At 36.1% G+C, this 16,535-nt stretch overlaps 3 protein-coding genes across 5 annotated transcripts in view; 2 read left to right on the top strand and 1 right to left on the bottom strand.

The window, feature by feature from the left end:
- Positions 1-16,535, bottom strand: part of LOC123705809 (leucine-rich repeat and calponin homology domain-containing protein) — a 50,782-nt gene that overhangs the window by 25,675 nt on the left and 8,572 nt on the right. For all 3 annotated transcript variants that reach the window (XM_045654841.1, XM_045654840.1, XM_045654839.1), the window contains exon 2: positions 5,365-5,509. In XM_045654841.1, coding sequence (XP_045510797.1) covers positions 5,365-5,509 — 145 coding nt within the window. The remainder of the gene's footprint in view (positions 1-5,364; positions 5,510-16,535) is intronic.
- Positions 4,074-5,344, top strand: LOC123705811. Its single transcript, XM_045654843.1, has 2 exons — positions 4,074-4,310; positions 4,717-5,344. Exons 1-2 carry the CDS (start codon positions 4,130-4,132, stop codon positions 5,229-5,231), a joined length of 696 nt encoding a protein of 231 aa, XP_045510799.1. The 5' UTR covers positions 4,074-4,129; the 3' UTR covers positions 5,232-5,344.
- On the top strand, positions 8,715-10,288 carry LOC123705810 (cAMP-dependent protein kinase catalytic subunit 1-like). Its single transcript, XM_045654842.1, has one exon. It carries the CDS (start codon positions 9,030-9,032, stop codon positions 10,149-10,151), a length of 1,122 nt encoding a protein of 373 aa, XP_045510798.1. The 5' UTR covers positions 8,715-9,029; the 3' UTR covers positions 10,152-10,288.

Consider the following 16,535-nt stretch of genomic DNA (forward strand, 5'->3'; position numbering starts at 1 on the left):
CGTATGTTTTGCCCTAAAAGCAATAATAGGGCAACATACTCCGAATGTCAAACCTAACAATGGTAAGAAATAAATGATGTGACCATCTTGCTATAAAAGCGATGTGATCATTAGTGCAAATCTCTCTCATTACTGAAATCAAATGTATAGAAATAATACCAAAAATTGTCTATTCTACTACGTTTTTACCGGAGAAACAGCATCATATATTAATTGTGCTGCTTGAGCAGATAGGTACTTATAGGGTAATCAGTAATTATATTTTGATCTGCGTGTGGCATTCAAGTAGTCCGTTAAATTCCGTCATAAAGTGGGCTATTAAAAATAGCTGGGTGTTATATTCGTATCCCAAATTAACAGATGTGCGATGCTTTATTTACAGAGTCGTTAAATAGATTTGGTAATTTACTTTATTCTTGGTACACTTATGAACTAATAGAAAAATGTTGGTCCAAATGTATAGTACTGGTTAGGTTGGTAAGGAATATAGGCATAGAACACGCTTGGATATAACATTTACCTTATACATAATATGTAAAGGCGTTAGACTTACTTTAAGTTAAAACCAAGAAAAAATAGTATGACGTGTATGATCATTCAACGTATTAAACTTATAAATCATCGTAAACACACATTCATTCAATTCCACGATCTGCACCCAGCTTAACAAAACTAAGACAAACTCTGAATCAGACACACCAAGAAATACATCAGAAAAGTACAAACAATTTGTACCAACTGGAAACGACTCCCATATCAAAAAGAACAACGATACACAAGATCGTCTAACATAAAATCAACAATGAGTATCAGTTAAACATGTCATTGACTCGGGTAATTCGCAACCAGATGTCAATAGCGTCTCAATTCAGAAGCCAGTGGTACTCACAACTCAGTTATTTCCAACCATAAGTGCCATAATATCAAACAAGCAAAGGGCAACGTCTTTTGGAAACATTTTGTCTATTTATATTCGTGAATTTGGCGCCACGACATAATTCGAGCGGGAGACGATGATTTTAAGGCAGCTTATCGGTCTGGTTGACAGATATATTTATGGCATATTTATGTCAATTATAAAATTGAGAAAAAAGTCTGATAGTGTGATAATTTTAAGTTCTTCACCGTTAAAAGAAAAATTTGCCATCAAAATTAAAAGACAATTAGTATACAAAATGGTAATAAAAATCTAGCATATTGATGAATTGAATTTTTTTATAGAATTTAAATTTGAATTTATTAACATCTTAAATACACTCATCGCCAATCTGTTTAAGCATATGCTTACTAAGATGAGATCATTAGCTAAAATTGTAGTATCTATCAAAAATGTTATTGCAATCATCTAGGTCAAGAGTTTAAGCTTTGATCACGACAAAGATCAATTTGTATTTCAACTGAACCAAACATATTTTGTCTTGTATATACTTGAGTAACAATATTTCAAATAATAATACACTGCTTTAATTTTGTGTTTTGATAACCTTAATGACATCGTCGGTAAGGATGATAATTATGGTAATGAATTTAGTTAATAGTTGATTAGGTATTATTTAAATTAACTTATTTAATAACTCATTACTCAGGCCCCGGAATCACAGACACAATAGAAAATCTATTGTGTCGTGGACCGATCGGGCCGCTTGGGGCTCAATGGGTTAATAATTGTTACTTTGCAAAGATATAAGAAAGGAAGGAGATAATAGACAGAACACAACAAGTCGTGTTACTGTACATTTTGAAAGGAGGCGGTTTCCTTAAAAACTAATATTCTGTTACAATAACCACACTGTGGACATTCGAAGGACCAAATATAAACCGCGAAGTCTTATAAAGGAAGGAAATATCATTTTATTATGAATTCTATCGAGTGTTGTACAGGATTTATTATTATTCATCTTAGTTTTTTCCCTAGCTACCGAATGGCAGAGTATATAAGGAATAAACAAACGTGTGAAATACGTAATTCATTGATTACCTAATTTGCGTCTACCTATTGAAACCCTGCAAAACACAAAATGAAAATGTAAATTTTAAACAAGTTGAATGAAATGCTAACTCAATTTCGTTTTTATTTGGTTCAGAGCTACAATTCAATAGAATTTTCAGTTTCATTTCTATTTCAATATCATGAATAGGACTAAAAAAATCTCAATTAATTACTGCTGTTTTTGTCATCTCCCATATCTGGGTCAAACTTATGTTATTCTATTTTTATGAAATCATTCCGATTACGCTGAGTTGTTTGGTCATACTAAACTTACCTATTCAAGCATTTCCTTTTGATAATTGTTATCGGTTGTTTCAAATAGGTTTACAATTTGTATAATCTCTCTTAATTTGCAGCCGACAAAGAATCATAAAAACAAATACTTATCAATGAGTACATTTGCTCCAACTAGGCATACGATTAACCTACCGAGTTGGTCGCTATAACCGATGAAAGTTATCCCTTATCTGCCCTAGCCTTATCATTTTATAGAAAGGAGGTTAAACTCACTGATATAATGCATATTGATTACATTTTTTTACAGTCATACCACATACCGTTCTTAAACTAAAACTGCCGATGATCGCAAATCATGGCTAACACCTTGGGGACGTCTTTGTCCATTGTCTTGTTTGAGGGGACACAGTAGCCAATCGGCTAATATTATAATAGATTCTAAGGTACCATAATTAATAATTATGTTTACGTACCACAAAAAGCAATATGTACTTAGAGATTAAATAGGGTATTTCGCATACTTTGTTATTACTTTTTTATCTTATCTCGTGTGTTTTATTTTGATACGTGTGCTGTTTCAGATATTCTTCGAAATATATATAATACTTACGCCTATGACTGCAAAACCCAAATGTATTAATTAAATGGTTCAAATAAATTTGTACCTATGTTGACCCAGACCCTTGTACTTAATAGTATTTAGGTTAACGCCGATAAGAATTTAGGTTAGGTTATAAATTAAATTCTTCCATGTATTCTACAATAAGGTTTGGGATAAGAATTAATTTATTTGTTCTGGTATAAAAGCTTCAATTCATCAGTACCAGTTTTTTATGAGACATTTTTACAAACCATGTAGGAACAGATTTATGCTACAATAGGCGAGATACCAAACTACAGACTATTCCTTATTCTCATCTTACACAGTTTAGTACGTATATTATGTTATTATATTATGAAATCAAAATACTTAAATTAGAAAAAAATCCGATTAATTTGATCTACCTTCTAACAAATCAGCAATATTTACAAAAGCTTTGTAATCATAATCTTTGTAATCATAATTAGGTACATATATACAAACGGTCAAAAAAGGCACGTTCATACTTCATAGATCATACGAAACAACATTCAAACGAATGGTGGTCAATGATCACCCACAGAAGTTTAAAAATTTGCGTTCATAGCTGATACGAAACATAATTCAAACGAAGCATAACAAAAACGTCACACACAAAACGCCAAGTGTGTCGTGGACGCGCGGCGCGGGGGCGACTCGCGATATCCCTTCTAGCCCGCCCGCCGCGCGCGCCGCACCCGTCGGCCGTCGCGATCGTTGTTCGCTCAGTTTCCATACATTTCGCACCACGCGGGACTATGATTGTGCAACTTGACATGTTTTTGAATTTTGATCATAATAATATTGCGAGACAATTTGTAAGTTGAATGTATGAATTTGAAATTTTGTAAGAAGTTGAACGAATATAATATAATTTACGTTGTGTTCAATATTATGTTCCCGGTTGTTATCGCATCAAAAATAATAATATTATGTACTTTTTTTCACGATAAATTAAATTCCTACATAGAAGATTGGATTTTATTATTTTTTTACAATAATTGACGCAGCATGTTATTTGTTAAAATATAGATCTTTAAGACATAAAATAGTAAAATACTAACTTAAATAATAACTTATATATATAATAAAATAAGTATCTATTAAAAACAGCAATTTAAACGGGACAGTTCTCATTCAACAAAACGCGTGTACACCTCACCGCAAGCGGCCGCCATGATGGCAAGTAACCGCGCGTTCCCCCCGCCGCGGCCTGCCGCCTGCGCGTCAGTCGCCCGCCGGCCACCGCGCGTACCCTGCATGCGTTCAGACGCCGCTACACAATGCAATTCGAATACGAGCCCGAGACACTGATTGAGGCGGTGAAAAAACGCCCCGGCATATGGGACTTCGAGAACCGCGAGTACAGATCGAAAGTTGCGCGACACACGCTGTGGTTGGAGGTCGTGCGAGAGGTGGCCGGGAATGACATCAACGTCACGAAGAGCGAGATGCGTGAGTTGGGTAAGCGACAATCACTGCGACTAGTTGCAAATCGGCGTGCCTAATCCTGTTTGTGGTACGGCAATGATATATTAAAAGTTGTAAATTGCAATATTGTAGGTCCAGCCACATAGAATTATTAGATACTTAGGTACTTTATTTTTGTTCCGTATGATGTCTATTAATTTTGTTGTCTTAGAAGATTAGTAATATTTAAAGCAAATATTTACAAAATTATCTATTTTTTTATGTTTAATTATGACTGATTTAAAAAAATATTCACTATTAGAAACTGCATTTTTGCCGAGTAGCATAAACCTTTGTATCTAGGGTTCAACGCACGCGAAGCCGGGGCAAATAGCAGTAGTAGTAGTAGTAGTAGCAATTTAAGAAATAATAAAAGTCTAATACAATGCATTATTTTCAGAGCTTCAACTGCAAAAGAAATGGAAGAGTATACGCGACTGTTTTCAAAAATACATATCAAATCCGAACAGAACCAAAAAACCGTACGTCTATTGTCGTCTCTTAGAATTCCTGTTAAAAAATCAGTCGTTACCTTCCCGCGACACGGGCGGGGGTAGCGACTCTGAAGAGGATCCGGCTATAAAGAAAGTATGGAGACCCATAAAGAAATTGAAACTGACCAAAATGAGTTCAGATGAAGAAAACGACAATTATATGGACGATACACAATCAAATGACGGCATAGAGTTGGAAGTAACGCCATCAAAGCCAACTATAAACGAATTTGCATTCGCAAATGTCTCAGATATAGCCAATAAAAGTGAAAGCGAAGATCCAGACAAAATGTTTCTCTTATCATTACTGCCACACTTGAAAGCCGTTCCTGAAGAATTCCGCCTTAATGTGAAAGTGGACATGATGCAAGTGTTGAGGAACGCTAGTTATCACATGGTGAACGATCATAAAATAATGTGAATTGTTATATTACATTTTGTACAGTAGTTATAAAGTGAACATTGAATTTGTAATACATACCGCCTTTAAAGGTATCAAACATTCCTTAATATAAGAGTATATACCATGTAAAAGTATTTTTATTTCGACTTACCTTAAATCTAAATATGTAAGTGACTGAAGGCCTCCAACGGCATCAGGTAAACTCCTTATAATATTTTGTGATAGTAATAACTTCTCTAAAAATATATATGTGGTCACTTCATCAGGCAATTCACAAAATCGGTTTTTTGATAAATCTGAAACAAACAAAAATCGTGATAAGTTTATTGTTAGTCAATTTCATGTGTGATTATTTTTGTTAATAAATCACTAGCAGGACTCTTCGTTGACTTCTTTAATGTAAATGTAAGGTTGTTGATTATTTCTATGAGTCCTGCTCCTGCCTCAAAGAAACATACACGCAGTTTTTACACCCATTCATAAACGGCCCTATTGCTTAGGGTTACCAACTAACGTATCCACCCCTTAATAAATTTGCCGACAGATAATATGGACACCTAAAACGATAGTAAAGCAATCACGAAATGGAACATTTCATTTTCGAAACGTACGAGAAACTAGGAGATAGCTAGCGCCGATTGCGTTTGTATACAAACAACTGCTAGATATTCTTACGCAAACCAGTCGATAGGTTCGTTGGCACCAAACGCTGAATGTCGGTGGTTAGATTACATTACTAAATCCACCGCAGCCACTTTTATTTGTGCGATCCGAGATAATTGCGTCAGAACGGATCTCTATTACTTAGACGTAAGTTAAAACGATGGTTCTATTAAAATATGCACTGGTCACATGCATTAGTGTAGAATATGCTCGTAAATTTACTTGTAAGCACCTAATGGATTATGAATGAATTATATTAACAATAGCAAGAATGTGAGAAATAACATAAAATTATAAAACAAAAGCTCTACATAATAGAGCTCTCCATCCTATTCACCTATACACCTGTATAGGTGAATATACTACGGCTTTCAGGTCAGTAATTAAACAAGTTGGATTATAGAACTTCATAAATTCTTGATACTTTCAAAGTTCTGGTTAAATGAACGCTTGAAGCGAGTAGGTATATGGCGAGGATAATCATAGAGAAGAGCACTTATAATAATTAATATGCGCGTTGGTTTCCGCTACATATCGAAATGTGGTTTATAAAGTTTGAGTCATGTATGTTATTTGAGAATCTCGGCTAATAGGAACAATTCTTACGCCTAGATGACTTAAATGAAACTGAAAAATGAAACTACGAATACTTAGTATGGTACTTGAGCCGATGATGGCTATACAGCTTTTAATGTTCATTGAAATTGTCGAGAAAATATAGAATATTAAACTGTATTTAATGCTAACAGCAAGAAGAAAGTGCTTGAAAAATAATGTGCTTCGACTCAGTGCCACAACTACTTTAATAGTTGGATATTTATAACTCTTTTCATACTTGTTAAAATAAAAATTGCTCTATACACATAGGTTACCGTTCAAAGGGGTTGCTTTTGCCCGATTAATTTCTGTTGCCTCCAGCTTATTTATGTTAAAGGTTATATAAAACAGATAAAGGCACGAGGGAGATCAATACGGGCCGTTATACGTGACTGACATTGCCACCATAAAGGTTACCTATATATAGTAACTAATCTATATTACAAAATGACAGGCGTAAAAGCTTTGTGCTATCTACTTTTAGTAAGGTCGTAATAATAAACTCCCCTAACAGATAATTATAAACATAATTAAAGCAAAAAGAGTGATATTCACAAAGCTCACAATATTCATAAATATTTTTTTCATGTTATATGTTTTAAACATGTTATTCTCATTCAAAATGTTCCTATCAATTACCCCAAACATCAACAAAATATTGTCAGTAGAAATAAAAGCGTAATTTATTAAATCGTGGTAAAAACCCATTATGGTTGACACAGTTTTGTCAAAAACTCTTTAATTAGCTTTGCCATTAAGGTCATATTTTTGCACCAGGGAATTTCATAAAAAACACGAAACTGGATTTCTATACTCAATATTAAAACGAGTTGCTATGAATTTTTTTACCGATGTTAATAAACGTCCTCGAAAAATAACCGCCACCACGTGGCATTAACGAGCGGGCTTTTTTTAACTCTCAACAGCTGATTTCGCTCTTAGCCCCTGGTAGTGATTTATTAACTTATTCATGCTTTGAATTGTGAGTATAATCGCCCCTCTCACAGCCTGGTAATTACAGCCTTTACGGCTATTCCTTATGGAATTCGCTACTCCAGATTCACAGTAACTCGACGTTTTCAAAGGTTTTTTTTTTCAGTATTCAAACATCAAAAGGATTCCGTAATAATAGAAAACCGGATAGTGACACTGATAAAACTATTACATTAAAATAATTTTCCCAGATTTTTTTCAATAATGTCACTCTTAACCAAAAATAAGCATATAAACGGCACTTTTATCATACCTTTAACTAGTATAAATAGGATAATGTATACGAAGTTGATATAATACAGCTCTAGCTCATAGACAACATAATCATTTGGTACCTACAAAATTAAGACACAGATTACGACATACTTCTTTACAATTGTCTAGCATTAGAAGTTGCGGTAATACACGATAAATATCAATGCGCCTGTCAGATGTGGTGCCAAGAGCTCCATTGCGGACTGCGGGCCTCTACAACCTTGACCGGCGATCGCGTGTAATCTTAACAATCAACTTAATATCTGCTGAATTGAATAGGTTGAAACTTTGCTAAAAGCTTTATAATAAGGTCATCTTTAAAATAGCACTCCATATATATTTCGATTTTTCCACGTCATTTAGGTAAGTATTCCTACGTAGAGCGTTGTCTTGAAGTGTTACTGTTATACCAAAATATTATTTCAGATCAACTCTTCAAATGTGTGTAAACTTTTCTCGAAATGAAAACCTATTTTGATTCCAGCAAAATTTATTATATTAAACAGTATTAATGTGGCATAAAGTGCCAATTATTTCAAGAATGTCGGACACGTCATGGAGTACGCGGTCGTATGCATCATCCTTATAGATTATGGTACCGACTTTATATTCGCTCATACAGTTGTAGAGCTAACGGTAGTAGTTATAACGTCAATGTTAATACTCAATCCTCCATTATCGACCTACTAACGTGACAGTTATAATTCATTGTCGTCAAAGAAATGATTCGTAATCACAGAATAGATATCGTAGCGGAACTTATGTCGAGATAAATGGTGCTAACACCATTCTGTACCCGTTATCTATGTAGACTACGGAATCGGAGAAAATAAGGATACATTAAAATTTGAAGCATGTAAGTATACTTAATTCAGATTTAATTTAAGAGACGTAAAATTTGAACTAGTTCTGATAAGAGTCCTATAATCAATATTAAAAAAATAGAATAATTATATTTTATACTTCAACTCCAAAGAATATTTCAGTATATTTCGCGGAACCAGCAAGTTTCACGTGTAGTCTGATCAATACATTAGTCGGGACGTCGACCAGCCGGCGCGGCATGGCGTGTCACCCCAAACACAGCTGATTCCACCACCCTCCGCCAGTGTATTCACCCCTCGCATCCACTCTTCAAGCCCTCGTGTACTTTCGATCTCGGCAAAATACGTACAAAAGGCAAATCAAGATTCCCTTTTTCATTAATTTGCGGAAATCCTAATTTTTGGGCAAATTAAACGATATTCGTCAATATTTTCATATCACCTCAAATCCAGTTGGCATTGAGCCAATGTCAAACTGTAAACAATGCAATTCAATAGAACGTATGTTATACAAGATAAGATGTCGTATAGAGCAATATCTCAGTCTTTGCCTTCTGATATACGCGATGGTTACACTGAACAGCAACAACAACAGTATACGAAATATTTAAAACAGTTACTAGGTGAATTTCAAGGACGATGGTGTAAGAAACCGCAATCTTCGATTAACTTTTGTGATCTCGATCACTTAAGAACTTTAGGTACTGGCGCATTCGGAAGAGTTGTTCTAGTGCGACACTCAAACACAAATAAATATTATGCTATGAAAGTGTTGGAAAAAGAAAAGGTAATAAAAATGAAACAGGTCGATCACACTCTGTACGAAAAGCGCATACTTGAAGCAATTAGATTTCCTTTTACTGTTTCAATGGAGAATTGTTTCAAAGACAACAGTTACATTTATTTCATAATGCCATTTGTCCCAGGTGGTGAAATGTTTACGCATCTTAGAAAAATGGGAAAATTTGAAGAACCTCTTGCCAAATTTTATGCTTGTCAGGTTGTACTGGCATTGGAGTATCTGCATTTTTGCAATTTGGTCTATCGCGACTTAAAGCCTGAAAACATTTTGATTGATAAAACTGGTTATTTAAAAATAACTGATTTCGGATTTTGTAAAATATTACAAGGAAGAACGTGGACACTGTGCGGCACACCAGAATATCTCGCACCAGAATTGATTCTAAGTAAAGGTTATGGATTTTCCGTTGATTGGTGGTCGTTTGGAGTTCTGTTGTTTGAAATGAGTGCTGGTTATCCTCCATTTTATGCAAGTGAGCCAATGAAGACGTATGAAAGAATTGTAGCTGGAAAATATAGATGTCCATCAGGTTTCAATACAGATTTACGTGATCTCATTCGAAACACTTTACAAGTTGACATAAGTAAACGATTTGGGGTGATGAAAAATGGAGTGATGGATTTTAAAAATCATAAATGGTTTAGGGGAATTGAATGGGAAGCAATTTTAAATTGTCGATGGCCAGCTCCATTCGTGCCTAAGTGTAAGCATTCAGGAGATTCAACGAACTTTGACCATTGCGATGAGGAGCCATTACAGCCGGCTTCATATTGTCGCTTTGAATCGGAGTTTATAGATTTTTAATTAGGATAGCATTTTGTCATTCAACAGTTTAAAATATATAAAATAAAATTTATGATTACCTATTCGTTTTTCTGCCGTAAATTCTAATGTTCCAACAATTCTTCTTTTAGCTTATTTATATAACAGTCATTGTTTATTCCTAACACGCAAACCTTGTCGATTTTAATGATGACAAAGGAAAACATCCTCTTCCATAATCGCTTATCTCCAAGGCTCTTCGTTTATTTTGTACCCGATTTGAATGTGTGATTGAGCACGTGCGTAGAGCTCCCCTCACGACATGCGCCGGCGCAAGGGACATTAACGCTGTGGGGCACACGACGACCATTTATTTTTAAACAACTGTCGAGAGGAACAAACAATTGTGTCAATAGAATTAGTATACATTTAAAGCACCTACCACTTTTGGATAGAATCTAGATTGCATTAGTTATGTATAAGTACCTACATGAATCTAAGTACACGTATATATTTTATAGTTTGTATTTATGTTGAGTGCATCTTTTAATAGGACGTATCAAGAATTAGCAAACAAACCAAAGCGAAATAGTAGTCCTAATAGTATTTGACCTGAATATCATTGCTGTTGCCAAGATTAGCCCGGCTAATGAAATGTGTTTATTGCTCGCTTTTGAAGCGCAAAACTGACGTTTTGTTAATAATAATGCAAGCACAACAAAATGAGATAATAAATGCACTATTGCCGAAATAACTTTCTCTTTTCGCTTGTGAAATTGCTGTTCCAGTCTTTCCATATTTTCAATTGATAAAGACACATTAACTCACGATGATGTAATACAATGGCTACTTTTTACTTGCATTGTAAAATAATCTTGTATCAAATTGCGACAATGGCATATCCGTGGTGGGAAAGGGTTGTTCGACAAAACCAAGCAAGTGTAACTAACGCAAAGGAAGCGTGGTTCCGGTGCATTGACATTGCATTTTAAACATTTTTAAAACGCTATATTCCTAAAATACTAACAATTATATATTACTGCAAGATATACGCGCAAAGATCTTACCCGTTTTGATAGACGATGTAAACAAATAAAATACTTTAATAATATATTAATTAATGCAATTATTTGCTCGCCTTCTTACCCCTCTTTATAGCCCATAAAACTGTTATTAGTGAAATGGGTGAAGACTATTAGAATAATATCTACTGGTATGGAATATGATTAGCCTCTATGTAATCTTAAGTATAATAAAAATATTGTTTATTTAGACCAAGGATTATTCCCAGATTACGTTTACAAATAATATTATTTTAATAAACTCGAAACACAGTGCAATATTTGAATTCCTTACTTGATAATGGATATGTGAAATTCAGTACTATTAAATCACTGACTTTCAACAGTTGGCTCATAGATAAGTTTTGTGTGGGATTGATTTATTACAAGCGCTGTCCATAATTTACTGGTCAAAGTGGTTGCCATTTTATCCACTGGGTTTGATTAACCAAATACGAGAATTATATAAATTCTATCGGACAGGACCTTTATCGGATCGATGTCCCTATATGGCGCCAGAGGAACTTATCAATCTTGTTACAGACATAAGCCAAGTGGGAACTGAGGAGGATACGAGTGCCACAGTGTGACGTGGAGTATACAAATAAGATGAAAGATTTGCAGGCAAATTTTTTAAACTTAAGTATATGCGTATGTAAATACAACTTCTTACGGATTAATGAATTTGTTTATGGAAAAATCAATAAAACCACAAGTATAATAAAATATTGTAACACATAAAGATAGATAGATAAAACCGTATGCATCATCTTAATTAACTGAAATCATAAAAGACGATTATTTTATGAGATGTGATAAAATTGTGGACCCTAGCATTAAGAATAGCGCCGATAAATTGCTAGGTTGTTTAAATGATTCTACAATTAATGGCCATAAAATTGATCAAAGGTTGTTAGGAAGAATACAGTTTACATATAACGTGATAAATCGCCAGCAGACCACTAACTAAAAAGAAAATAAAAATCATCCAAGTAGGCATGATAAGCACATACACATAGACTGCATACTCATGTGACTTTGTTGGTCTGGTATCTGGTTACAAAAAAAATATGTAATGAATTCATTGACATATCTCTCTATTTGAAGCAGAGTGGTCCAGGGTCCTTCTGGGTAGCAAGCCAGTTCATTCATGCCAGAAGATAAATTCATAAAGAAATGGGTCAGCGTGTCAATTAACTGTGCCAATTCAGTACAAAGAATGAGCATCACACTGTGCAATCGTTCATAATACAACAATATAACGAGGGTAGCACTCTTTAAGGCTTTTAAGTACTCAGCTGTTAAGAATATGGGTCAGTGGCTTTGCATCCATATGATCCAGCGAGTCGTACGGGGCGAGATGAGAGGGTCAGATTGGTACACATTATCCGAATTTACTATTCTACTATTTTTATGCAGATTTATGCACTGAGCGTAACGTTTACTTATTACTGAGCACAGCTGCGTGCTCAATTATCTCAGTATAAATAAAATACGAGGAAATTTAAGCCACTTACGACATTCAACGAATGAATTTGAAACTTTAGCGGTACTTTTTTGTTGTTTAAATTGATCTTATCACATACCATTTTTGGTACTTAATTTTATTCGGTAGCATAAACAATTGAAACGATATGGCAAAACGTTAACATCAAGGCATAAATAGTTGAATTGTTTATTGAAAAGAAAAGGGTTTAGCTTTGAATGAGCAAGTGCTTAAGTTTTAATTTTTAAACATACAGATTAATTAGAACTCTCTTGTAATGTTATTATTTTGCATACATTGATAAATCATGTTATTCAAATAAAAAATAAAAAAAATGATTATTTTAATATTTAATCCAGTTTAAATAAATTTATTACTCAAATTAACCATCATAATATTACATAATATAATATTCAGTAACATAATACAAGCAACTCAATCCACATAACTACGAACTACGGTCTACGATACATAAACGAGTAAGTATGTGGCTGACGCAAATCGAAATGAAACCAATCCAATTTCCTTTCAATACCAATGTAATTCTCACGTTGATGTGAGTCTTATAACGGCTAGAAGCAGTATTTAATACTTGGTTACAGTTTTTGCTACTGAGCATGCACATCACCCATCAACTTGTGTGCCATAACTTATTATTTACGATTCTCGTTAAACCAAAGCTTCCAATCATCTTTTGTTTTGCGAGAGATCGTGAAATTCGTGTTTTCTAATAGCACTAAACACTTTCACACGATTTCACATAAAACTGGAAAATTTCACGACACAACACTAACAAGATAGCCAATTTTTTAGTCTGGAACATGCAAGGTACGTATGCAAATTTAAGAGGACACGACCAGACAAACCCGGCGCAAAGGAAACTTGGAGAGAGCATTTGATGCATACCAATTCATTTCAATGAACGTACTAACCGACCGAATAAAAATGAAACCATTCAGTTGTATTGTCCTGGGATTCAACGTTATATAAGTTAAGTCGCACAATCATCAGTATTCTCATTGTAGCTTCGATCCAACTGGAATAAAAATGACGTCCGCGCCTATTGTAATGTTGGCGTCGCTAAAAACATGGAGCCAAGAATTCAAGGTGCGATACAAGGTACCATTGAGTTGTTAATTATATTATATAAACATCTAGTCTGTATTCGATTAAAGGCCTTTGTTATAGCCCCCGTGGAAAGGAGAATGGCGAAACTGGGCCTAACATAAATAAGGCCTTACAGAAATGATAATAAATTTAAAATTCATTATGTTATTTTTAATAATTCTTGGTAAAATATTGACTTCTGATTCTATGGGAAAACAAATGTTTGAAAAAAAAGATAATATGTTCACTAACGGCATTGTTATTTAGATTTCTATGACTACCGGTCTTATCAAGCAGAGATTGTCAGTTCTGTCAGGAGTAAAATAGTCGATATATCGATTAAAACGAATGAATATTTATTTTCATTTTTAGTTTTATACAAAATTCAAATGCTTTATGAATCAGAAATATAAGTTTGACTGCGTTACATATTTTATTTTTAACTTTTTAGCACGCTATTTATTTAGGTAATCCGTAATTCTATACATTTTTACTCATGGCGGCCGCCACGCGGCCGCACTTTGTAAGAATATTTCTGAAATGTAGCTGGCCGCTTCAATTTTAATTACAATGTCATGTTTGTCGTTTGACTTTTGACATTTGATTGAGGTTTTTCGTTACGTTACATTCGACTTTGTGCTTGTGGTTAACTTATTTTCTTCATCTTTATCGACTTTCGCTACGTATTACGGACACTGACGATCTCTGTTATTACTACCAACCAACGCTTGCACACCGGACTTTGATTACCTGCCTTTACGACTCACTACTGCTACCCGTGCCGTGTGGTGCCGGCCTAGAATAGCACTACCCCATCTCTACCCGTGGGTGTCGTAAAAGGCGACTAAGGGTTAACTTTATGCAAACGGGCAGCAGCGTTATGCATGATCTCCCCCACCATCAACTGCGCTCGCCAACCCGCCTGCCAAGCGTGGTGAGTATTGGCATTTTTCCCCCCCAAATAGATAAGACTTGAAACATGAATAGTACAACAACAACCAGGCCCCTAGTACCCGGCAGCTCCGCTATTCCTGGCTACGTTGAGAGCGGGTGGCAAACCAATCCTCAGAATGCTACAGAGGTTATTCACTTCCACCTTACTCGAGGGCACTGCGCCAAAAGCGTGGAGCAGCAGTATGGTTGTCCTCTTCTTCAAAAAGGGAGACAAAACCCTGTTGAAGAACTACAGGCCAATATCACTGCTGAGCCATGTTTATAAGCTGTTCTCGAGAGTCATCACGAATCGTCTCGAACGCAGGCTTGATGACTTCCAGCCTCCCGAACAAGCCGGTTTCCGAAGAGGCTTTAGCACCATGGACCACATTCATACGCTGCGGCAGATTATACAGAAGACGGAGGAGTATAATCTGCCATTATGCTTGGCGTTTGTGGACTATGAAAAAGCCTTTGATTCGATCGAGACTTGGGCCGTATTGAGGTCTCTTCAGCGCTGCCGCATCGACTATCGGTATATCGAAGTGTTGAGAAGTTTGTATGAAAACGCCACTATGTCAGTCCGGGTTCAGGAGCATTGCACAAAGGCAATTCCTCTGCAGCGCGGGGTCAGACAGGGAGATGTAATTTCTCCGAAACTGTTTACCGCTGCTTTGGAAGACGTCTTCAAGCTCCTGGACTGGCAAGGATTTGGCATCAATGTTAATGGCGAGTACATCACTCACCTTCGATTTGCGGACGATATCGTAGTCATGGCAGAATCCCTGGAAGACCTCAATACAATGCTCGGTGACCTCTACAGAGTTTCACAACAAGTGGGCCTTAGCATGAACATGGACAAGACGAAAATAATGTCAAATGTCCATGTTGTGCCCACTCCGGTATCAGTTGGAAACTCTATTCTCGAAATTGTTGACGAATACGTTTACCTGGGACAAACCGTCCAATTAGGTAAGTCCAATTTCGGGAAAGAGGTCAATCGTCGAATCCGACTCGGCTGGGCAGCGTTCGGGAAACTACGCAACATCTTTTCGTCCAAAATCCCTCAGTGCCTGAAGACGAAAGTCTTCGAGCAGTGTGTGTTACCGGTGTTGACTTACGGATCTGAGACGTGGTCCCTAACCGCGGGCATGGTGCACAAGCTTCGCGTCGCTCAACGAGCTATGGAACGGGCTATGCTTGGGGTTTCTTTGCGTGATCGAATCAGAAATGAGGAGATCCGCAAAAGAACTAAAGTCACCGACATAGCCCACCGTATTAGTAAGTTGAAGTGGCGTTGGGCTGGGCATATAGCCCGCAGAACCGATGGCCGTTGGGGCAAAAAGGTTCTCGAATGGCGGCCACGTACAGGACGTCGCAGTGTGGGACGGCCTTCAACGAGGTGGACAGACGACCTGATCAAAGTGGCGGGGAGCCGCTGGAGTCAGGCCGCTGGTGATCGGTCGTTATGGAAATCTTTGGGGGAGGCCTATGTCCTGCAGTGGACGTCCTAAAAGGCTGGAACGGAACGGAACGGAACTGCTACCCTACCTGGACACCGACTTTACATCCGATTTTTCATTTACAAATATGAACTGCATCAACTGTGGTATTAATGCTAATCGTAACAATGCTATACGTATGTATTTGTTACAAGATAACGCAATATTATCAATTATACAAGGGTGGGCTGCTCCTCTAACGGTTAGTGGATTAGTATTATCTAAGGTAGGTCGGTAAGGTAGGTCTAAGTACTAGCTATTGAAATCAAACAAAAATGTAAACACACATTGTTTTATATATATACTAGCGGTCCACCCCGGCTTCGCCCGTGGTACC

The sequence above is a fragment of the Colias croceus genome, chromosome 3 (assembly GCF_905220415.1).
Source record: "Colias croceus chromosome 3, ilColCroc2.1".
Lineage (NCBI taxonomy): Eukaryota > Metazoa > Arthropoda > Insecta > Lepidoptera > Pieridae > Colias > Colias croceus.

What these genes read in the sequence shown, in the direction of transcription:
- LOC123705811 (XM_045654843.1), top strand. Translation starts at nt 4,130, where the DNA reads ATGCAATTCGAATACGAGCCCGAGACACTGATTGAGGCGGTGAAAAAA. An exon ending in GAGCGAGATGCGTGAGTTGG is followed by an intron (nt 4,311 to 4,716) that starts GTAAGCGACAAT and finishes CATTATTTTCAG; the next exon opens with AGCTTCAACTGCAAAAGAAA.
- LOC123705810 (XM_045654842.1), top strand. Translation starts at nt 9,030, where the DNA reads ATGCAATTCAATAGAACGTATGTTATACAAGATAAGATGTCGTATAGA.